This window comes from Aotus nancymaae, unplaced genomic scaffold (assembly GCF_030222135.1).
Source record: "Aotus nancymaae isolate 86718 unplaced genomic scaffold, 86718_ANA_hifiasm-v0.15.2.pri h1tg000011l, whole genome shotgun sequence".
Taxonomy (NCBI): Eukaryota; Metazoa; Chordata; class Mammalia; order Primates; family Aotidae; genus Aotus; species Aotus nancymaae.
The window spans coordinates 30758508-30775437 of record NW_026988422.1 but is presented as its reverse complement, the minus strand read 5'-3'; the positions used below and the strand labels follow the sequence as shown (position 1 = coordinate 30775437).

Here is a 16930-nt window from a genome sequence, read left to right as displayed (position 1 = left end):
AGCAGTACTCTGAGCCCTCTAACTGGAAAGAAGGAACTGATGTCCACCCTCACTTTCCAAGGTCCTCTAGGAGCCCCTAGACACTTCAGTGGTCTACTGTAGCTACCAAAAATGTAGCCGGTTGTAACATGGGGAAAGCCAGAGTCCGAGGACCTGATTTCCAATTCTGACTTGGCTAACATCACATCATTGTACACATTTCATATTCTCCCTCTGTAAAATGGAAAATTGGACTAGATGATCTTAGGACTTCAAACTGTAACTGTGGTTTTATTAAAAAAAAAAAAAATAGGTAGCTTCTTGCTGGAGATTCCTGGATGGATCCCAGTCTTCCCAAGAGGTAACAAAGGAGAGGTAACCAGTTGCCAGTGCAGTAGCTCAAGAATACAGGAGAAGCTGGGTTCATTCACTATTCCATCTTTCTCCAAGGTGGCAAACTCTATGCCTCCTCCCCAGAGAAAAGCCTAACCACAGGTTCTAATGGACAAGAGCTCACTGTAGCTAGTCAGAAAGGCCTATATTCAGGAGTCCAAGAGTAATTGCTCAGCTTCCTAAGTAGAGAATACGGCTAGTCCCCTTTGGGTCTTGGATAGGTTAAGAGCACAGATCTGAACATGCCCGGGCCTAAGTGAGGTGTGGGAAAATAGCAGCAGGGGGCAGCAGGGTAGTGCAGGAAAGGGCTATAACTTTATTTCTATTTCCTCTTACACAAAACCATCAAAACAAGAACAGAGAAGGACTGAAATTCTGTTCAAATCCCATGTTTGCAGGGATATTCCAGGGAGTTCTCGAGGCTGTGCGTAGCTTCAAATCCAACACTAATTCCTCACCCCCTGGCCTGAGGTCTTCAGATTGGTGGCTTGAGCCCTGCAATTAATTATAATCCCTTGCCCACCTTGATGTAAGGCAGGAAAGCAGATTGAACGCTTCTCTCTGATGGGCAAGGGGAATCACAGCCCGTAGATGTACTGCACCTTCTGTGCTACAGGAGCAGAACCTGAAGCTGCTTCCAAGGCTCTGGACACTTGCATGCAGGGCTAGAGGCCAATGGTATATGAGCGGCCTGTGGGGTTGTGAATAGCAGAACAGACTGGTGCTGTCACAGCCCACTCATACCACACCTTCTTGGAATTGCTGCATCGCCAGAAACGCACACAGATGGTCTGGCCTTCACGCACCGTTATGGGCTGCTGTAAGAAGAAAGACAGGGAGGGTCAGGGTGGAGCTAATAAATATGTGGCAATGTATTAAGGTAGGTGTGAAGATAAAATGATAAATATGACAGACTGTCCCAACCTCATGAAAGTTATTTGAAGTTTATCAGAATACTGAACAATAAGACACTGAACAAATAATCAAAAGTATGGTGAATGCTGGAACATGTACAGAGTGCTAGAAAAACACCTATGAAAGGAAACACTAACCTAGTCTAGGAGGTCAGAGAAAGTTTATCTGACAATAGAAATGTTTAAAGGAGACCTAGAAGATACTTAATTGTGTGAAGAGACAAGCAAATAACTTTACAGGCAAAAGAAAGGCATGAAAGCCTGAGGTAAGAAAGAAGATCAACTATTAGAAGAACCAAAAGCAGGTCCATAAAGCTGAAGCAGTGTAAGCAAGGGGACAGTAGTTGCAAAGGCAGGCAAATAGTAGATCACGCCAAGTCTTACAAGCAATGTTCCAGATTTTTACTTTTATCCTAAAGACAATGGGAAGGCATTGAAGGGTTTTAAGCAAAAAAGAGAGATAAGATCAAATTTGAGTTTTTAAAAGATGACTCTTGCTCAAAGTAAAGAAGAGACAGAAGAGTAGCCAGAGTAGATGTGGAGAAGCCAGGCAGAATGCCACTCCAAATAATCCCAACAACTATCACTGGGATCCAAGAGCATATGAAATCAGAAGAACATGAGTCATAGTCAACTATCTTCCTGGGAGAAGGAAAGAAGCACAACACCAAAGGCAAAAGTTACTCCTTAACCTACAGAGTCTTAAAAGCAGTTCCTACCTTAATAGGGAAGAGGATGGGAAACCATGAGAACATCCCAGGAGAGTGAGTCTCTGGACGGATACCTGTGTGGACAAAATAATGAATAAATAGAGGTCTCTATGGCTGTGCCTTTTGCCTATGTTGAAGAGGGTCTCTTCTCTGATCACACAAAGATCTCCATTCACTGAGTACTGGGCTCCCCATAAATCTAAATGACACATGTACATATAAGCTGCCCAGGCAGTGCACCCTCATAGTCTGCCATCCACTGCCAAAGACACTCACTCAGAGTGATGTCCTGATAAAGCACAGTTTCAAAGTAGCCTGCAAAGCCATGCAGTACTGTGTTCACCTCCACAGGAAACTCCAAGGTACAATAGCGGTTGTTGTCAATCATAGGATCTGTCAGGAAAGAATTATGTGGCTGACGGCCCCAGAAGCTCTAGACTACTTGGTAAAACATGAACAAGACCCAGGAAGGAAGCATAGATAAGGCAGACTAAGGACAGCAAAAGAAAGGAGGAAGAAAGAAGCCCACACCCCTCCAGTCAGAGGACAGCCATAAAAGAACCTACCTCTGTTGGGATGGCTGAAGGTGAAACAGGGCTGGGGTGCAGACAGCTGGTGAAAGTTGTGCAGCCGTACCACATAAGGCATCTCAAACTGTGCCTGTCAGAGACAAAGAAAGAGAGACAGAGTATGTGTTGGGGAAGACAGACAAAAGATACCTTCTTCCCCAAGGATGAAAAAAACTTTTACTTTAGCACTTCCCTGATCCCTAACTTCTCCTTTTTCATCCCCAGCAGAGGAAAACAGTTGATGCAAATACAGAAAAATAAGAGAACTAAAGAGTACCACTCCTTCCAGAGAGAGTGGTTCTTTACCTCAGGGTCACGGTCCTTCTCCCTACAGGCTCGGACCTCATTGTACAGTTTGGAGGAGGAGATGGGAGCCAGGAAGGAAGTGTACTCCCCGGGGATGCTCACACCATCATCTGCATAGCAGGAAACTCAAATTAGTTCCAGAGGGAGGGAAATGGTATGTCTTTATTAACTGAAGGATCAAACCTCCCATGTCAAACTGACCAACATTGGCATGGGCATGGAAGAAAGGCAAACGCATGTTGTCACATTACTAAGCCAGCCTGCTTCCAACTACTGTCAGGGAGGATTCTACTTTTAGGTTAATTTACAGAGTCACAGATTAAAACTGAAAGAACCCAAGAGTCTAAACTGGTGGTCCTTAACTTTTGTGGGGTCACAAAGTCCCACAGAAGTTCCTGATGAAGGCTAAACTCAGGGTATATATGTCAGCTCAAGGAGTCCACTCCCCTCATTTTTTTTTTTTTTTTTTTTTGAGACAGAGTCTCGCTCTGTTGCTCAGGCTGGAGTGCAGCGGCACTATCTCGGCTCACTGCAACCTTCTCCTCCAGGATTTAAGTGATTCTTGTGCCTCAACCTCACAAGTAGCTGGGATTACAGGCACATACCACCACACCTGGTTAATTTTTTTATTTTTAGTAGAGATAGGGTTTTGCCATGTTGCCCAAGCTGGTCTCGAACTCCTGACCTCAAGTGATCCATCCACCTTGGCCCCCCAAAGTACCAGGATTACAGGTGTGAGCCACCATGCCCGGCCCACTCCCCTCATTTTACAAATATGAACACCAAGGTTTGGAGAGATGGCTTCATTTGCTAAGGGCAGAGGCAGTGGAGCAGTTGCTCTCAAACTCATATGATCTGACCCAGGTCCAACCCACTTTCCCCTAAACCCTCTACCCTCCTCCCACATTGCTGCCTCACCCATCATCACCCTCCACATATACCCCAACCTGGGGGCACCTTTTAGGAAGTGCTGAGCTCCATCCAGGCATTCAGGCGACAACTCATTGTCAGCAAATGAGCCCAGAAGTTCACTGACAATGATGTCTGCTTTCTCTGGAGCCACCCATTCCCTCATGTCTGATGAGACTACGGTCACCTGGCTTCCCCATTCTTCAAACTGCCAGTTCTCTAGCCTGAAACAAAGATAATAAGGTGAGGAGAGATATTAAGGAAACTTGGCAATGGGGACTAACTTCCCAGCAAGCAGGTTGCTACTCACGTCACCACAGCATTTGGGTTTTTCTCCACGGCATACAGCTTTATCCGCCGGTCAGCCTGCTTGGCTGCCCGCAGGGAAGCGTTCACCAGGGGACCCCGTCCTGCTCCCAGCACCATCAATACCCTAAGAAAGAAAGGGAAAGAGTCAAACAGACTTGGCATATACAGATGTAGGTACGCAAGTCCCTGGGATTGAGGGGAAGCACTCACTGGATATTGGTATCCTTCTCCTCTTCTGGTACTCGGTCTAGCAGACATTTATAGATGGCCTGGAGGGAGGAGAGAAGATCCCATGGCTGTAATCCCATCCTCCCTGGGTCATGCTGCCCCTGTGCTTTCCTCACCCTGGGCACCACACAGTACCTGCTGGTACTGAGAGTATTTGATGGGGTCCTTTTCAAACACTTCATATGTCTGAGATTCCAGATTGTCCATCAGTGGCTGATAAATGAGGAAAAGTACATAGTTTCTGGCAAAGGACAATGCACTAAAATATCAAAAACTTCACACTGCTTTCTGAGCTTTAGTAAGATTTGGAGGTGTCTACTCTCAAGATACATTTTCCACCCCACCTTCCTCCTCTCAGTACACTCCAGGCCCACCTGAAGCGGAGACTGCAGGTAGTCTTCATAGCCCTTAGCAAAGAGTTCATAGGCATTAGGTGGAGGACGGTTTTGGCTTAAGTATTCCAAGTATTGGAGGTAGGAGCAGAACTCCTTCTCTGAGTGGTGGTTGGTGCCTGTGATGATGAACTGCACCTCCAACTGTAAGAAAAGTCAGACCATCAGACACAGCCCCAAACCAAGATTCTGGAATATTATGGCACGTGGCCAAAGAGCCCTGGTGTAAAATAAGGCCCAGGGCAACAGTTCTTTTTTTTTTCCCCCAAAACCGAGTCTCGCTATGTTGCCCAGGCTGGAGTGCAATGGTGTGATCTCAGCTCACTGCAACTTCCACCTCCCGGGTTCAAGCAATTCTCCTGCCTCAGCCTCCTGAATAGCTGGGACTACAGGCGTGTGTCACCAGGCCTGGCTAATTTTTGCATTTTTAGTAGAGACATGGTTTCACCATGTTGGCCAGGCTGGTCTAAAACTCCTGACCTCAGGTGGCCACTTGTCTCAGCCTCCCAAAGTGCTGGGATTACAGGCATGAGCCACTGCACCCAACCCAGACCAACAGTTCTCTAGCATCTGTCCCAATACCAACAAAGGCTTCATGCTGGGCGGCGTGGTGGCTGACGCCTATAATCCCAACACTTTGGGAGGCCGAGGCAGGTGGATCATTTGAGGTCAATTCAAGACCAGCCTGGCCAACATGGTGAAACCCGTCTCTACTAAAAATGCAAAAATTAGCCGGGAGGTAGTGGGGCACGCCTGTAATCCCAGCTACTCAGGAGGCTAAAGCAGGAGAATCGCTTAAGCGTGGGAGGCAGAGGTTCCGGTGAGCAGAGATCATGCTGCTGCACTCCAGTCTGGGTGACAGAGTAAGATCCTATCTCAAAAAAAAAAAAAAAAAGAAAAAGAAAAAAAGAAAAACTCCTCTTATGCCATAAAATTATCATCAACACCCAAAGAGCCCCATGGATCCTTGCTGTAATTTCCTAAATGAAACTTTCTGCAAAGTTCTCATGAGGTCTGCTTCCTTTTGAAAGGTTCCTAGGACTACTACTGTCATTTGCTTGTTCTCAAGACACACAACTTCACCGAAATTGCTACCCAGAAACCAAAGAGTCATCTTCAGGGCGGGCATGGTGGCTCATGCCTGTAATCCCAGCATTTTGGGAGGCCAGGGTGGGTGGATCACCTGAGGTCAGGAGTTCGAAACCAGCCTGAGCAACATGGTGAAACCCCGTTTCTACTAAAAATACAAATTTTAGCTGGGCGTGGTGGCACATGCCTGTAATCTCAGCTACTCGGAGGCTGAGGCAGGAGAATCATTTGAACCCAGGAGGCAGAGGATATAGTGAGCCAAGATCGCACCATTGTACTCCAGACTGGGCAACAAGATCGAAACTCCAACACACACACACACACACAAACACACACAAAATGTCAGCCTCACAGGAGAAAACAATCATACACAGGTGAATAAGGCAAGATGTATAGCTGGACCACCTTTAGAACCCTTCTACCACTCACCTTAAGGAGCCGGAAGATGAGCCTCTGGTGCATCTTAGAAAGAACAGGAAATCCCTTCTTATTGGTCAGGAAAATACTGGTGGGGAGAATGGCTGCTTTGATGGGCTCCCCAAGCCAGCGATCAATGACATGATTAGATGGGAGGTCAGCCCCAATTTCAAGAGCTACATGAGTGAGGCAAAAGAAAAACTGTCAACCACTGCCAGTCAAGACGCTCTTCCTTGCTCCTTTGTGCAAAATCTGTTTACTTCTTTAAGAGAAAGGCAGTCTGAGATAGTGGGAAAGTAGCAAAATTGTATACTGTACACAAAATTCCTAATTCTTATTCACAGGTAAGAGAAGCGACACCCATCCCAGGATGTTCATGGACTCACCCACTGCAATCCTCTTGCTGTAGTCACACAAAGTCCGGAAGTTGTGCCACCTGTTCAGAGTCAAATACAGAAAAGTACAGTCAACTATATATGGCCGACCAATCACCATAGCTCAAGGAGACCTCCCTACAGGTTCCGCTCTGTACTTCCCCTCACCCTATCCCTTGCACCCTGGTACAGCAGCAAAGGGGGACATACCACATCCATGTCTTCTCCTCCCCACTGTACTCCTGTGTGTGTGTAATTGGTGCATTCTCGATTATATCATCTCTCAGGTCTTCTGGTGCCACCAATGGTACCCGCATCCAGAACTGCACATAAACATTCACACTTTTAGAACTCTCTTTTGAACTGATTGGGTCCAGAAAGTTTCCCTCAATTAAAAAAATGTTCATCCAGACCTCGTTAATCCCTTTATATGCTTTTCCCAATTTGTGATTTTGTAAGTGAATGTGTACCTTAGTATAGATCCTTATGTAAATATTTGCCTTGTCTTATGTAAGTTTCTAAAATAATTACATTTACATGTTCTGAAACTCTCTTCATACCACTTTTAGATGGGGCAGGGCAATCTGACCTTTTTTGGGGGGACAAGGTCTGGCTCTGTCATCCAGGCTGGAGTGCAGTGGTACAATTTCAGCTCACTTTAACCTCTGCCTCACAGGTTCAAGTCATCCTCCCACTTCAGCTTCCCAAGTAACTGGGACTACAGGTGTGTGACACCACACCTGGCTAATTTGCATTGTGTTGTGTGCTTTTTTTTTTTTTTTTTGTAGAGACGGGGCTTCACTACGTTGCCCAGGCTGGTCTCGAACTCCTGAGCTCAGCAATCTGCCCATCTCAGCCTCCCAAAGTGGGATTACAGGCATGAGCCACTGTGCCTGGCAATGCTTATATTTAAATTCTGCCAAACACAACCTTCACTGAATGGCTAGGCACAAAAAGGCACTTAATACAATCTGACTACCATAATATGCAGCAGGAAAAGAGCCTCTCAGCTATACCATGGAAGAGTGGTGGCCAGTGTGGATGTGGTTGGTCAAAACTCTGGCCAGATTGGTGTTATCTTCCTGATTAAGGGGCAGCAGGAAAGCTGGAAGACCCAAATATGCACCAAAATTCAGCTCCTGTAACATGGCCTGAAATGGAGATAAAGAGGAAAAGGTTGAGCTAACAAGCAAATAGCTTTCTTTTCTTTCTTTTTGAGACAAAGTTTCACTCTGTCACCCAGGCTGGAGTGCAGTGGTACAATCTTGACTCACTGCAGCCTCGACCTCCCCAAGCTCAATTCATCCTCCTACCTCAGCCTCCTCAGTAGCTGGGACCACAGGCTTGCACCACCATGCCTGGCTAAGTTTTGTATTTTTTATAGATACGGAGTTTCACTATGCTGCCCAGGCTGGTCTTGAGCTCCTGAGCTCCAGTGATCCTATAGCCTCAGCCTCCCTCCCATAGTGCTAGGATTATAGGTGTGCATCACTGCTCCCAGTCTAATAGTTTTAATTTCATTGTTTCAATTGATTTACCAAGTTACTGGGGGTGGGAGGGGGCCACTCTCCCCACCCAGCTTGGTTACAGACCTAATCTTTAGAAAGATCCAGCAAAGAATACAAACAGTCTTACCGCCTCGGAGTTCCTGCGAATCTTCTCCACTTTTGAGTCTGGACGAATCCATGGAGAAAGCTTTCCCACAATTAGCGTATTCCAGTCTGCACTCCCCCACCCAAGAAAGACAAATACTGAATAAGGTTCAGCACTTTACAGTTCAATTTTTAGTTTTTAGTAGGAACTCAAGAGTAGAAATGACAGACAAAGGTTTTTTTTCTACATAGAAGTGGGATAGCCTGGTGCAGAATAGAGAAGCAAGGAGAAAACAAGTTATCTATATCCCAGGGACTAACAAATATATCCATGTCAGAAAAGGAGGAGAGTGAGGGCCCCGATAAAGCAGAAGTTGTTATTGCCTCTAATAATTAAGGGGCACATGGGATGGTCCCTACCCCTTCCTGACAGCAGTAGGTCTGATCGTGTCTGGGGGCCAGGCCGATTCTTAGCAGGTTCCTGAATGAACTCCCTCTTGAAACGCGGATGGAAGACAGGCATGCAGAGGAAATCAAACCTACAACCGCGACAGACCCAGAATCATGTAAAGAGAGCAGCAGTGCCAGAGAGCCAAGCAACTGGATTTAGGCTATCTTGATTTTCCACAGCCCTTTCAGCTGCCATCAGTTCACCCCACTAGGCTGCTGAGTTCAGACCACCTTGGGGGATATCGCTTCTGCTGTACTGTGCCTCAATTTCTCCCCAAAACACAGCCATGGAAAATGTAAGGAGAAAACGATGGAAATCCACAAGCAGAATTTTTTTATCCTCAAGTGTCACTGTCTTTCCAAGACCATCACATCCTGATTGCCCCAGTTCCGCCCATGCCTCCCCCGTCAAAATTAGCCTCTTCTCTCCCATGCCCCCTAAAACCTCCTCCCACTCCCAAACAATAATCGCGACCTCCAGGGCCCTTTTGAGTTTACCCGACAACTCCCCCAACTTTTGGACTGTGACCACAGGCCCCCCATAAGTTCTTTTCCTCACTTTCCTGGGTCCCAGGATCCTCCCCTCCAAAGAGTAATAGTCTCTCCCGCCCTCATTCTAGCCGACCCCCTCACCCCTGCTTCTCCGGGATGACTAGTCTGCCCTTCTCCGTCCCCGAGTTCGGACCCAGCATTCCGCTCGTGGAGATCCGGCCCTCACCCCTGCTTGGCCACAGCCCCTAGTGTGTCAGCTATTTCGGGGACGCAATTCAGGTCCCTCCCGCTGGACACGCGGCTCCCACCAGCACCCCCGACCGCCATCGCCGCCATCTTTTTCCTCGCGCTGTCCACGCCGGGATTCCTTGATACTAGTAGCCAATCACAAAGCCGAACTACAGCCCCTCCCCCCACAGACGGCGGGACGAGTCGCCTTAACAACCAGAGCGTCTGCCACCGCTCCTGAACGGGAGAGAAGGAGAGTGGCTTTTCCCGCCAATCCGCGGGCTGCACAGTGGCGTACGGCGTGGCTCCTGCGGATCCACCAATCTCAGGGTCTGGTTCCTGATGAACTTCAATCTCCCAGAATGCTTAGTGCAGCTGCCGAATTCCGTTGAGAAACTACACCTCCCATGAAACCCTGCAGTATAACCTTGAAGTAACAGCACGGAGATGAACGCAAGTATCTCAGGGCCAGTGGCGCAATGGATAACGCGTCTGACTACGGATCAGAAGATTCCAGGTTCGACTCCTGGCTGGCTCGGGGGGAATGACTCTGTTTTGCTACATGAGCGTTTTCTAATTTCCCTTTCCTCTCAGTTTGAAGCTTCTTTACTATATTCACTCTTTTATTTTCAGGTCCTAGGTTGGTTGGGTTCCGCAGTCATCTAATGTCAGGTTTTCCCGTAACTACCTTCAGAGGTGTTTTTCTTGTGTCAATTGAGAAAACTGGGTTAATGGCTGGTGCTATTAAAATGGGCTTTGTCACTTTACAATGCTACATATTAAAATAAACTGTGGCAACTCAGCTACTACTTCCTAGTGATTCTGTTTCAAACACAAAAGGTGTAAATAAACGCCTAAACACACACACACCTCAAGATAGAGAAAAGGAATTCACGATAAGGAATTTCAGTGGGCAGCAGTCATGAAATTGCCTGGCGTGGAGGCCCAAGAGAATCTACATTTTCCCATGTCAGTAGCTGCTAGAGAGATGGAAAGGAAGGAAGCAAAGAAGGCATAGGGAGGGAAATGGGAACTCCTCCTAAAGGCAGAGGGCTCACTGATGTTGAGGGCCTGGCAGCAAGGATGAAGAAGAGAACACGATACAAGAGTCCGACCCCACGCAGGCGCCGCTGGCAGAACTTAGGGACCGACTGGCAGGGAGCCCTGAGAAAGAAAAGCCAGGAGTGATGCCTAGGATTCTGTCTATGCAGTGAGCGAGAAATGAGAGAAGCGGGTTTAGGAAGTCAGGGTTTGGGTTTGGTCATGCTGAATTGAACGTCTAGGGGGCGCTGTGTAATAGAAAGTTGGATGAACAGTGATCTGAACCATATGAGATGGAGGTCGCCACAAGAAAGGAACTGAAGCCATGAGACTTGAGATCACCATCGCTCGTGGGGCCAGAGCCATTGGAAATACGGAAAGGCTGTGGGATAGGATAAGTTCTGGGGAACCCTGGGTGCAATGCAAGTGCCTCAAAAGAATGAAAGTCGGAAAACCAAAGAACTAAAAAAATGCACCATGAAGCCTGAAGGGATTGGAGGTGCTTTTGTCCACTATTATCGTTACTATTATTATTACCAGCAGACTTTTTTTTGCTCCAGGATCCCATGCAGGATATCATATGACATTCAGTTGCTATGTCTCCTTAGGCTCCTCTTGGCTATGATACTTTCTCAGATGTTCCTTGTTTTTGATGACCTTGGTAATTTTGAGGAGTACTGGTTAGATATATTGTAGGATGCCCCTCTACTGGAATTTGTCTGTTTTTCTCATGATTAGACTGGGGTTGTGTTTTGGGAAGGAAGATCACAGAGTTAAAGTGCTATTTTTGCCAGGTGCGGTGGCTCACGCCTATAATTCTAACACTTTGGGAGGCTGAGGCGGGTGGATCACCTGAGGTCAGGAATTCAAGACCAGCCCGGTCAACATGGTGAAAACCCGTCTCTACTAAAAATACAAAAATTAGCTGGACTTGGTGGGGTGTGCCTGTAATATCAGCTACTTGGAGGCTGAGGCAGGAGAATCACTTGAACGAGGGAAGCAGAGGCTGCAGTGACCCGAGATCACACCACTGCACTCCAGCCTGGGCAAGAGTGAGACTCTGTCTCAAAAAAAAGAAAAAAAAAAGTGCTATTTTAATCACATCATATCAAGGGTACATACTATCAACACGATTTATGATTTGATGTTGACCTTGATCATCTGGCAAGAAGTAGTTTATCCGGCTTCTCCACTGTTAAGTGATTCTCTCCCACCCTCTCCCTGGCCCCAACTTTCCATACTGTATTCATTGGAAAGAAGTCACTATACTCCCCCTCCTTAGAATTGGGAGTATCTACAGAACTTATTTGGAATTCTTCCCTCCAGGTCTTTTCAGTAAGTGGTTGTTCTAGCAAGTGGGTGAGTGCTCCACCAGCATTTTATGTGTATTATATTATATTATATTTTATTTTGAGATGGAGTCTTGCTCTATAGCCCAGGCTGGAGTGCAGTGACACAATCTCGGCTCCCTGCAACCTCCACCTTCCGAGTTCAAGTAATTCTCCTGCCTTAGCCTCCCGAGTAGCTGGGATCACAGTGCACCACCACACTCAAGCTAATTTTTGTATTTTTAGTAGAGACGTGTTTTCACCATGTTGGCCAGGCTGGTTGCAAACTCCTGACCTCAGGTGATCCATCTCAGCCTCCCAAAGTGTTGGGATTAAAGGCGTGAGCCATGACACCCAGCCTCCACCAGCATTTTAAGAGGTAAAAGAAAGAGTTGTTGAGGAGGTCTGCTTGTTCTCTGCCCTACCTATGCCCAACCAAACTCTACATTCACAGAAGACTTACTAGATGTTTTTTTCTTTAGAAGCTAATTGTCTAGATTGTGGACTATCTGTGCTACTGGCATTTCACCCCTGATGTCAAGCTGGTAACTGCTGTTGGTTGCTAACTAACCCATCATGGGTGAGAGGGAGAGAGGACAATCTATGAAACAATAATGTCAGTTTTGCCATCAGCTAAAATAATTTTCTAAAGGATTCATATAAAAATGAGCCTAGAATTTCTGACTGACCCTAAAGTAAGTTTACATGGGCTGCCTTTCTTTAGTCTGTGTTGTCTTTGTCTTTTCATTCCAAATGGCCTCAGCATTGTGGCTAGCATCATGCTGAACACTTCTCAGTAATTTCAAACCATGTTGCTCTCCACCTTTCCTATAGCATTTTCCTGTGCCATAAAACACAGCATGTTGGCCGGGCGTGGTGACTCACACCTGTAATCCCAGCACTTTGGGAGGCCAAAGCAGGCAGATTACGAAGTCAGGAGATTGAGACCGTCCTGGCTAACATGGGGAAACCCTGTCTCTACTAAAAATGTAAGAAATTAGCCAGGCATGGTGGTGAGCGTCTGTAATCCCAGCTACTTGGGAGGCTGAGGCAGGATAATTGCTTGAACCCAGGAGGTGAGGTTGCAGTGAGCCGAGATCAAACCACTGCACTCTAGCCTGAGTGACACAGTGAGACTCCGTCTCAAAAACAACAACACAGTGTGTAACCGTAGGTCTGTCTACAGGAGTTGTAGAGAAGCAGGAAGGGAAGGAATGAAAAGAAGTAGAGCAGTTTGAACACATTCTGTCCCTAGGCATTAAGTCAAAGTTGGTGAAGTCTACCTTACTCTCTGCTTTGCTCTGCTCTGCATACTGAGCTTTTGGGACCAGAAGTATGTGAATTACTGTAATACTATGAGACTTTTGCCTTGGATGAGATGAATGAAGACAAGGAAATGGTGGGACAGAAGGGCAAATACGCTGGGTGAGAAATAATGTTACTTTCTCCAACAGGTGCCAATGACCAACAGGCTGCAACACTGGAGACTTTCTGGAAAGGGGTACCCACTCTCAGATAATGCTTCCACCTATCCCCCCCGCTCCAGCATTCCTCACTTTCAGGCCCAATTCTTCCACCTTATCTTGTTTTTTTGTCCTTGTTTAAACACCTCCAGCCCATTGGAAAACTCTTTTCGTCTTCGTCCCCTCCTCTCTTCAGCGCTTGCCTCCCTCCCCAGGCCCACTTCACTCACCTCTGTGCCTACCCAGCCAGCCACACTCTTCAACACCAAAATAATGGCCCATTTGATCCTCCTACTGCTCCAGATTGCTTCTTAACAATCAAGGCTGTCCTCCAGCTATAAAAGTGGCAGAGTTACTGAGGCAAAATAATCTGTGCCGATTTGCATTATCTTTTTTGTCATCTCTATTATACAGTGTTTATCTGTTAAAATGAATAGAAAGCAGGAACTGTTCTGAACATAGAAAAAGATGGAAAACTACCCAATTTATTTATGAAGACTGAACACATCTAATATCAAAACCTGTCAGAAATTATACCCCCCAAAAAGCTATAGAGCCTCACTTACGGATATAAATGTAAGATTCCTAAAATATTTAGGATTAATAAATAAAACTTAACAGTATGTTAACATAGTAATTATATAAACCTAATTTATATAAACCACTTAGGGTTTATCCCAATAATTAACACAAAGGTATTAGGAAATTTCTTTATAGAATAGATAAAAAATAAACCAAACAAAAAATATTTGATGGTTGTTAATTGTCAAAGAAAAGAATACAGTAAGCTAACTGCATTTTCTGTAAATATTCTTTTTTTTTTTTTTTTTGAGAAGGAATCTCACTTTGTCATCCAGCCTGGAGTGCAGTGGCATGATCTCTGCTCACTGCAACCTCCACCTCCCAGGTTCAAGTGATTCTCCTGCCTCAGCCTCCCAAGTAGCTGGGACTTCAGGCATGCGCCACCATGCCCAGCTAATTTTTTTTGTATTTTTAGTACAGACAGGGTTTCACCATATTGGCTGGGCTGCTCTCGAACTCCTAACCTGGTGATCCACTGGCCTTGGCTGCTCAAAGTGCTGAGATTATAGGCCTGAGCCACCGTGCCCAGCCATAAATATTCTTAATAGTTTTAATATTCATTATATATGTGTGTATATAAAATCAACAAGTTATGTAAACATGAAATGAACTGCCCTGCATGGTTGCAAGTGCCTGTAGTCCCAGCTACTCAGAAGGCTGAGAAGAGAGGATCCCTTGAGCCCAGGAGCTTGAGGTCAGTCTGAGCAACATAGAGTTTAAAAAAAAAAAAAAAAGGCTGGGCGTGGTGGCTCACACCTGTAATCCCAACACTTTGGAAGGCCAAGGCAGGCAGATCACGAGGTCAGGAGTTTGAGACCAGGCTGGCAAACCTGGCAAAACCCTGCATCTACTAAAAATACAAAAAAATTAGCCAGGTGTGGTGGCACGCTCTTGTAGTCCCAGCTATTTGGGAGGCTGAGGCAGGAAAATCGCTTAAATCCGGAGGCAGAGGTTGCAGTGAGCCAAGACAGCACCATTGCACTCTAGCCTGGACAACAGAGTGAGACTCCATCTCAAAAAAAAAAAAAAAGGAAAGAAATAAACAAGGATATCTCATTACTGAATTAATATTATTCCAAAGAATCCAATATAATAAGATGGAAATAGAAAAAAAGGGGTTACAACTTTTAGGAAGGGAGAAGTAAATTTATCATTATTTGTAGATGATATTATTGTATACCTAAAAAATCCATAAGAATGAATTTGAAAATGATGAGAATACTAGAATGCAAAGAAGTCACTTGATGCAAGATAAATATAAAATATATCTGTAGCTTTTCATATAAGAAGAATAACCAGCAAGAAGACATTACTGATATTTAAAAATTCCAATATGATCGTTAAAGAGTATGGCCTGCTAAACCAGATAGCAAGAGGTTTAAGCCCTGTTCATCCATTTACTAGCACTGTGAACCTAACCCATCTGACCTCAGTTTTCTCATCCACAAAATAGGAATGTAAATAATAGTTCTTACAGAGTCATTATGAGGATTAAGGTAGTTAACATAGTAAAGCATTTAGAAGCTACCCTGCACATAGTAAGCATTCAATATACATTGGCTATTGTGATTATTATTTTCTCCATTCACAGTGGTAACAGTAATACCACTATAAAATATTTATCTTGGCTGGGCACGGTGGCTCACGCCTGTAATCCCAGCACTTTGGGAGGCTGAGGCAGGTGGATCATGAAGTCAGGAGATCAAGACCATCCTGGCCAACACGGTAAAACCCCATCTCTTAAAAAAAAAATTAATTAATTAAATAAAAATAAAATAAAATATTTATCTTTACTGAAAAATGTTAGAAATTGACATAAAGAAAATTATAGAAGGCCAGACGCCGTGGCTCACGCCTGTAATCCCAGCACTTTGGGAGGCCAAGGCAGGAGGATCACAAAGTCAAGAGATTAAGACCATCCTGGCCAACATGGTGAAACCCCGTCTCGACTAAAAATATAAAAGTTAGCTGGGCATGGTGGCACGTGCCTGTAATCTCAGCTACTTGGGAGGCTGAGGCAGAAGAATCACTTGAACCCAGGAGGGGGAGGTTGCAACTCATGTAGACAGACCCATGGTTATACGCTGCATTTTTTTTGTTTTTTTTGAGATGGAGTCTGCCACCCAGGTTAGAGTGCAATGGCACAATCTTGGCTCACCACAACCTCCGCCTCCTGGGTTCAAGTGATTCTCCTGACTCAGCCTCCCGAGTAGCTGGGATTACAGATGCTCACCACCACACCTGGCTAATTTCTTGTATTTTTAGTAGAGACAGGGTTTCACCATGTTAGCCAGGATGGTCTCGATCTCCTGACCTTGTGATCTGCCTGCCTCGGCCTCCCAAAGTGCTGGGATTACTTTTACTCATGTAATAAACTTGCACATGTACCCACTGAGCCTAAAATAAAAGTTGGGGGAAAAAAAAAGGACTGTAGCATTACTTCTGCTTGTTTTCAGCCTGCTGGCCTGCCGTATAGATTTTAGACTTGCCAGCTCCCGTAATCACATGAGCCAATTATTTAAAATAAATTGTATATACATATATTTAGGTTCTGTTTCTCTGGAGAACCCTGACCTTGCTCTTTTTTTTTTTTTTTTTTTTTTTTTTGAGATAGAGTCTCAGGCTGGAGTGCAGTTGCGCGATCTCGGCTCACTACAACCACCGCCTCCTGGGTTCAAGCAATTCTCCTGCCTCAGCCTCCCAAGTAGCTGGGACTATAGGCACACACAACTATGCCCGGCTAATTTTTGTATTTTTAGTAGAGACAGGGTTTCACCATGTGGACCAAGCTGGTCTTGAACTCCTGACCTCAGGTGATCCACCCGCCTCAGTCTCCCAAAGTGCTGGTATTACAGGCATGAGCCACCGCACCAGGCCAATCTTGTTCTTTAGATAACCCTTTTCTAAGCCCTAGGCAAGTCATTTGCTTTTGGTTACACATTCTTTTTTCAGCCAGGCTTGGTACATTTAGGACTCTCTAAACTTCAGTTGTTTTTTCCTGAGACCAGAACTTAGCCACTTTGGCTGGACCTCAGCAACTCAAATACAAACCATCTTTTAAGTTAAATTATTTCTACATATTGTTAATCTAGCCTATTGTAAATTCACTTATATTTTTGCTGTCTCAAGGTATAAGGAAACCTGTTAGTTCCTTTAACAAAACCT

General features: G+C 45.4%; 1 protein-coding gene and 1 non-coding gene across 5 annotated transcripts; one reads left to right on the top strand and one right to left on the bottom strand.

The window, feature by feature from the left end:
* Nucleotides 1-665: 665 nt before the first annotated feature.
* On the bottom strand, nt 666-9535 carry PRMT5 (protein arginine methyltransferase 5). Of its 4 annotated transcripts, none has more exons than XM_021674863.2 (17): nt 9350-9535; nt 8602-8720; nt 8225-8310; nt 7606-7740; nt 6800-6912; nt 6602-6651; nt 6228-6391; nt 4692-4853; nt 4453-4530; nt 4300-4358; nt 4091-4213; nt 3829-4004; nt 2872-2981; nt 2563-2656; nt 2273-2389; nt 2006-2070; nt 666-1190 (listed from the first exon to the last, which is right to left on the bottom strand). In XM_021674863.2, exons 1-17 carry the CDS (start codon nt 9457-9459, stop codon nt 1038-1040), a joined length of 1914 nt encoding a protein of 637 aa, XP_021530538.1. In that variant the 5' UTR covers nt 9460-9535; the 3' UTR covers nt 666-1037. The 4 variants fall into 4 exon arrangements, with proteins under 4 accessions (XP_021530538.1, XP_021530539.1, XP_021530542.1 ...); XM_021674864.2 differs by having other exon boundaries at nt 9265-9474; XM_021674867.2 differs by lacking the exon at nt 8602-8720 and having other exon boundaries at nt 9265-9474.
* Nucleotides 9536-9816: 281 nt separating this feature from the next.
* On the top strand, nt 9817-9889 carry TRNAR-ACG (transfer RNA arginine (anticodon ACG)). The gene has a single exon. It is a non-coding gene; the product is annotated as a tRNA-Arg (tRNA).
* Nucleotides 9890-16930: the final 7041 nt, after the last annotated feature.

Bases quoted from the DNA above. Each gene is read 5' to 3' on its own strand.
- PRMT5 (XM_021674863.2), bottom strand. From the start codon at position 9,459: ATGGCGGCGATGGCGGTCGGGGGTGCTGGTGGGAGCCGCGTGTCCAGC. The intron at 8,721-9,349 runs GTGAGGGCCGGA...TCGCGGTTGTAG, and splicing joins GGGGCTGTGGCCAAGCAGGG to GTTTGATTTCCTCTGCATGC. The intron at 4,359-4,452 runs GTACTGTGTGGT...TCCTCCCTCCAG, and splicing joins AATACTCTCAGTACCAGCAG to GCCATCTATAAATGTCTGCT.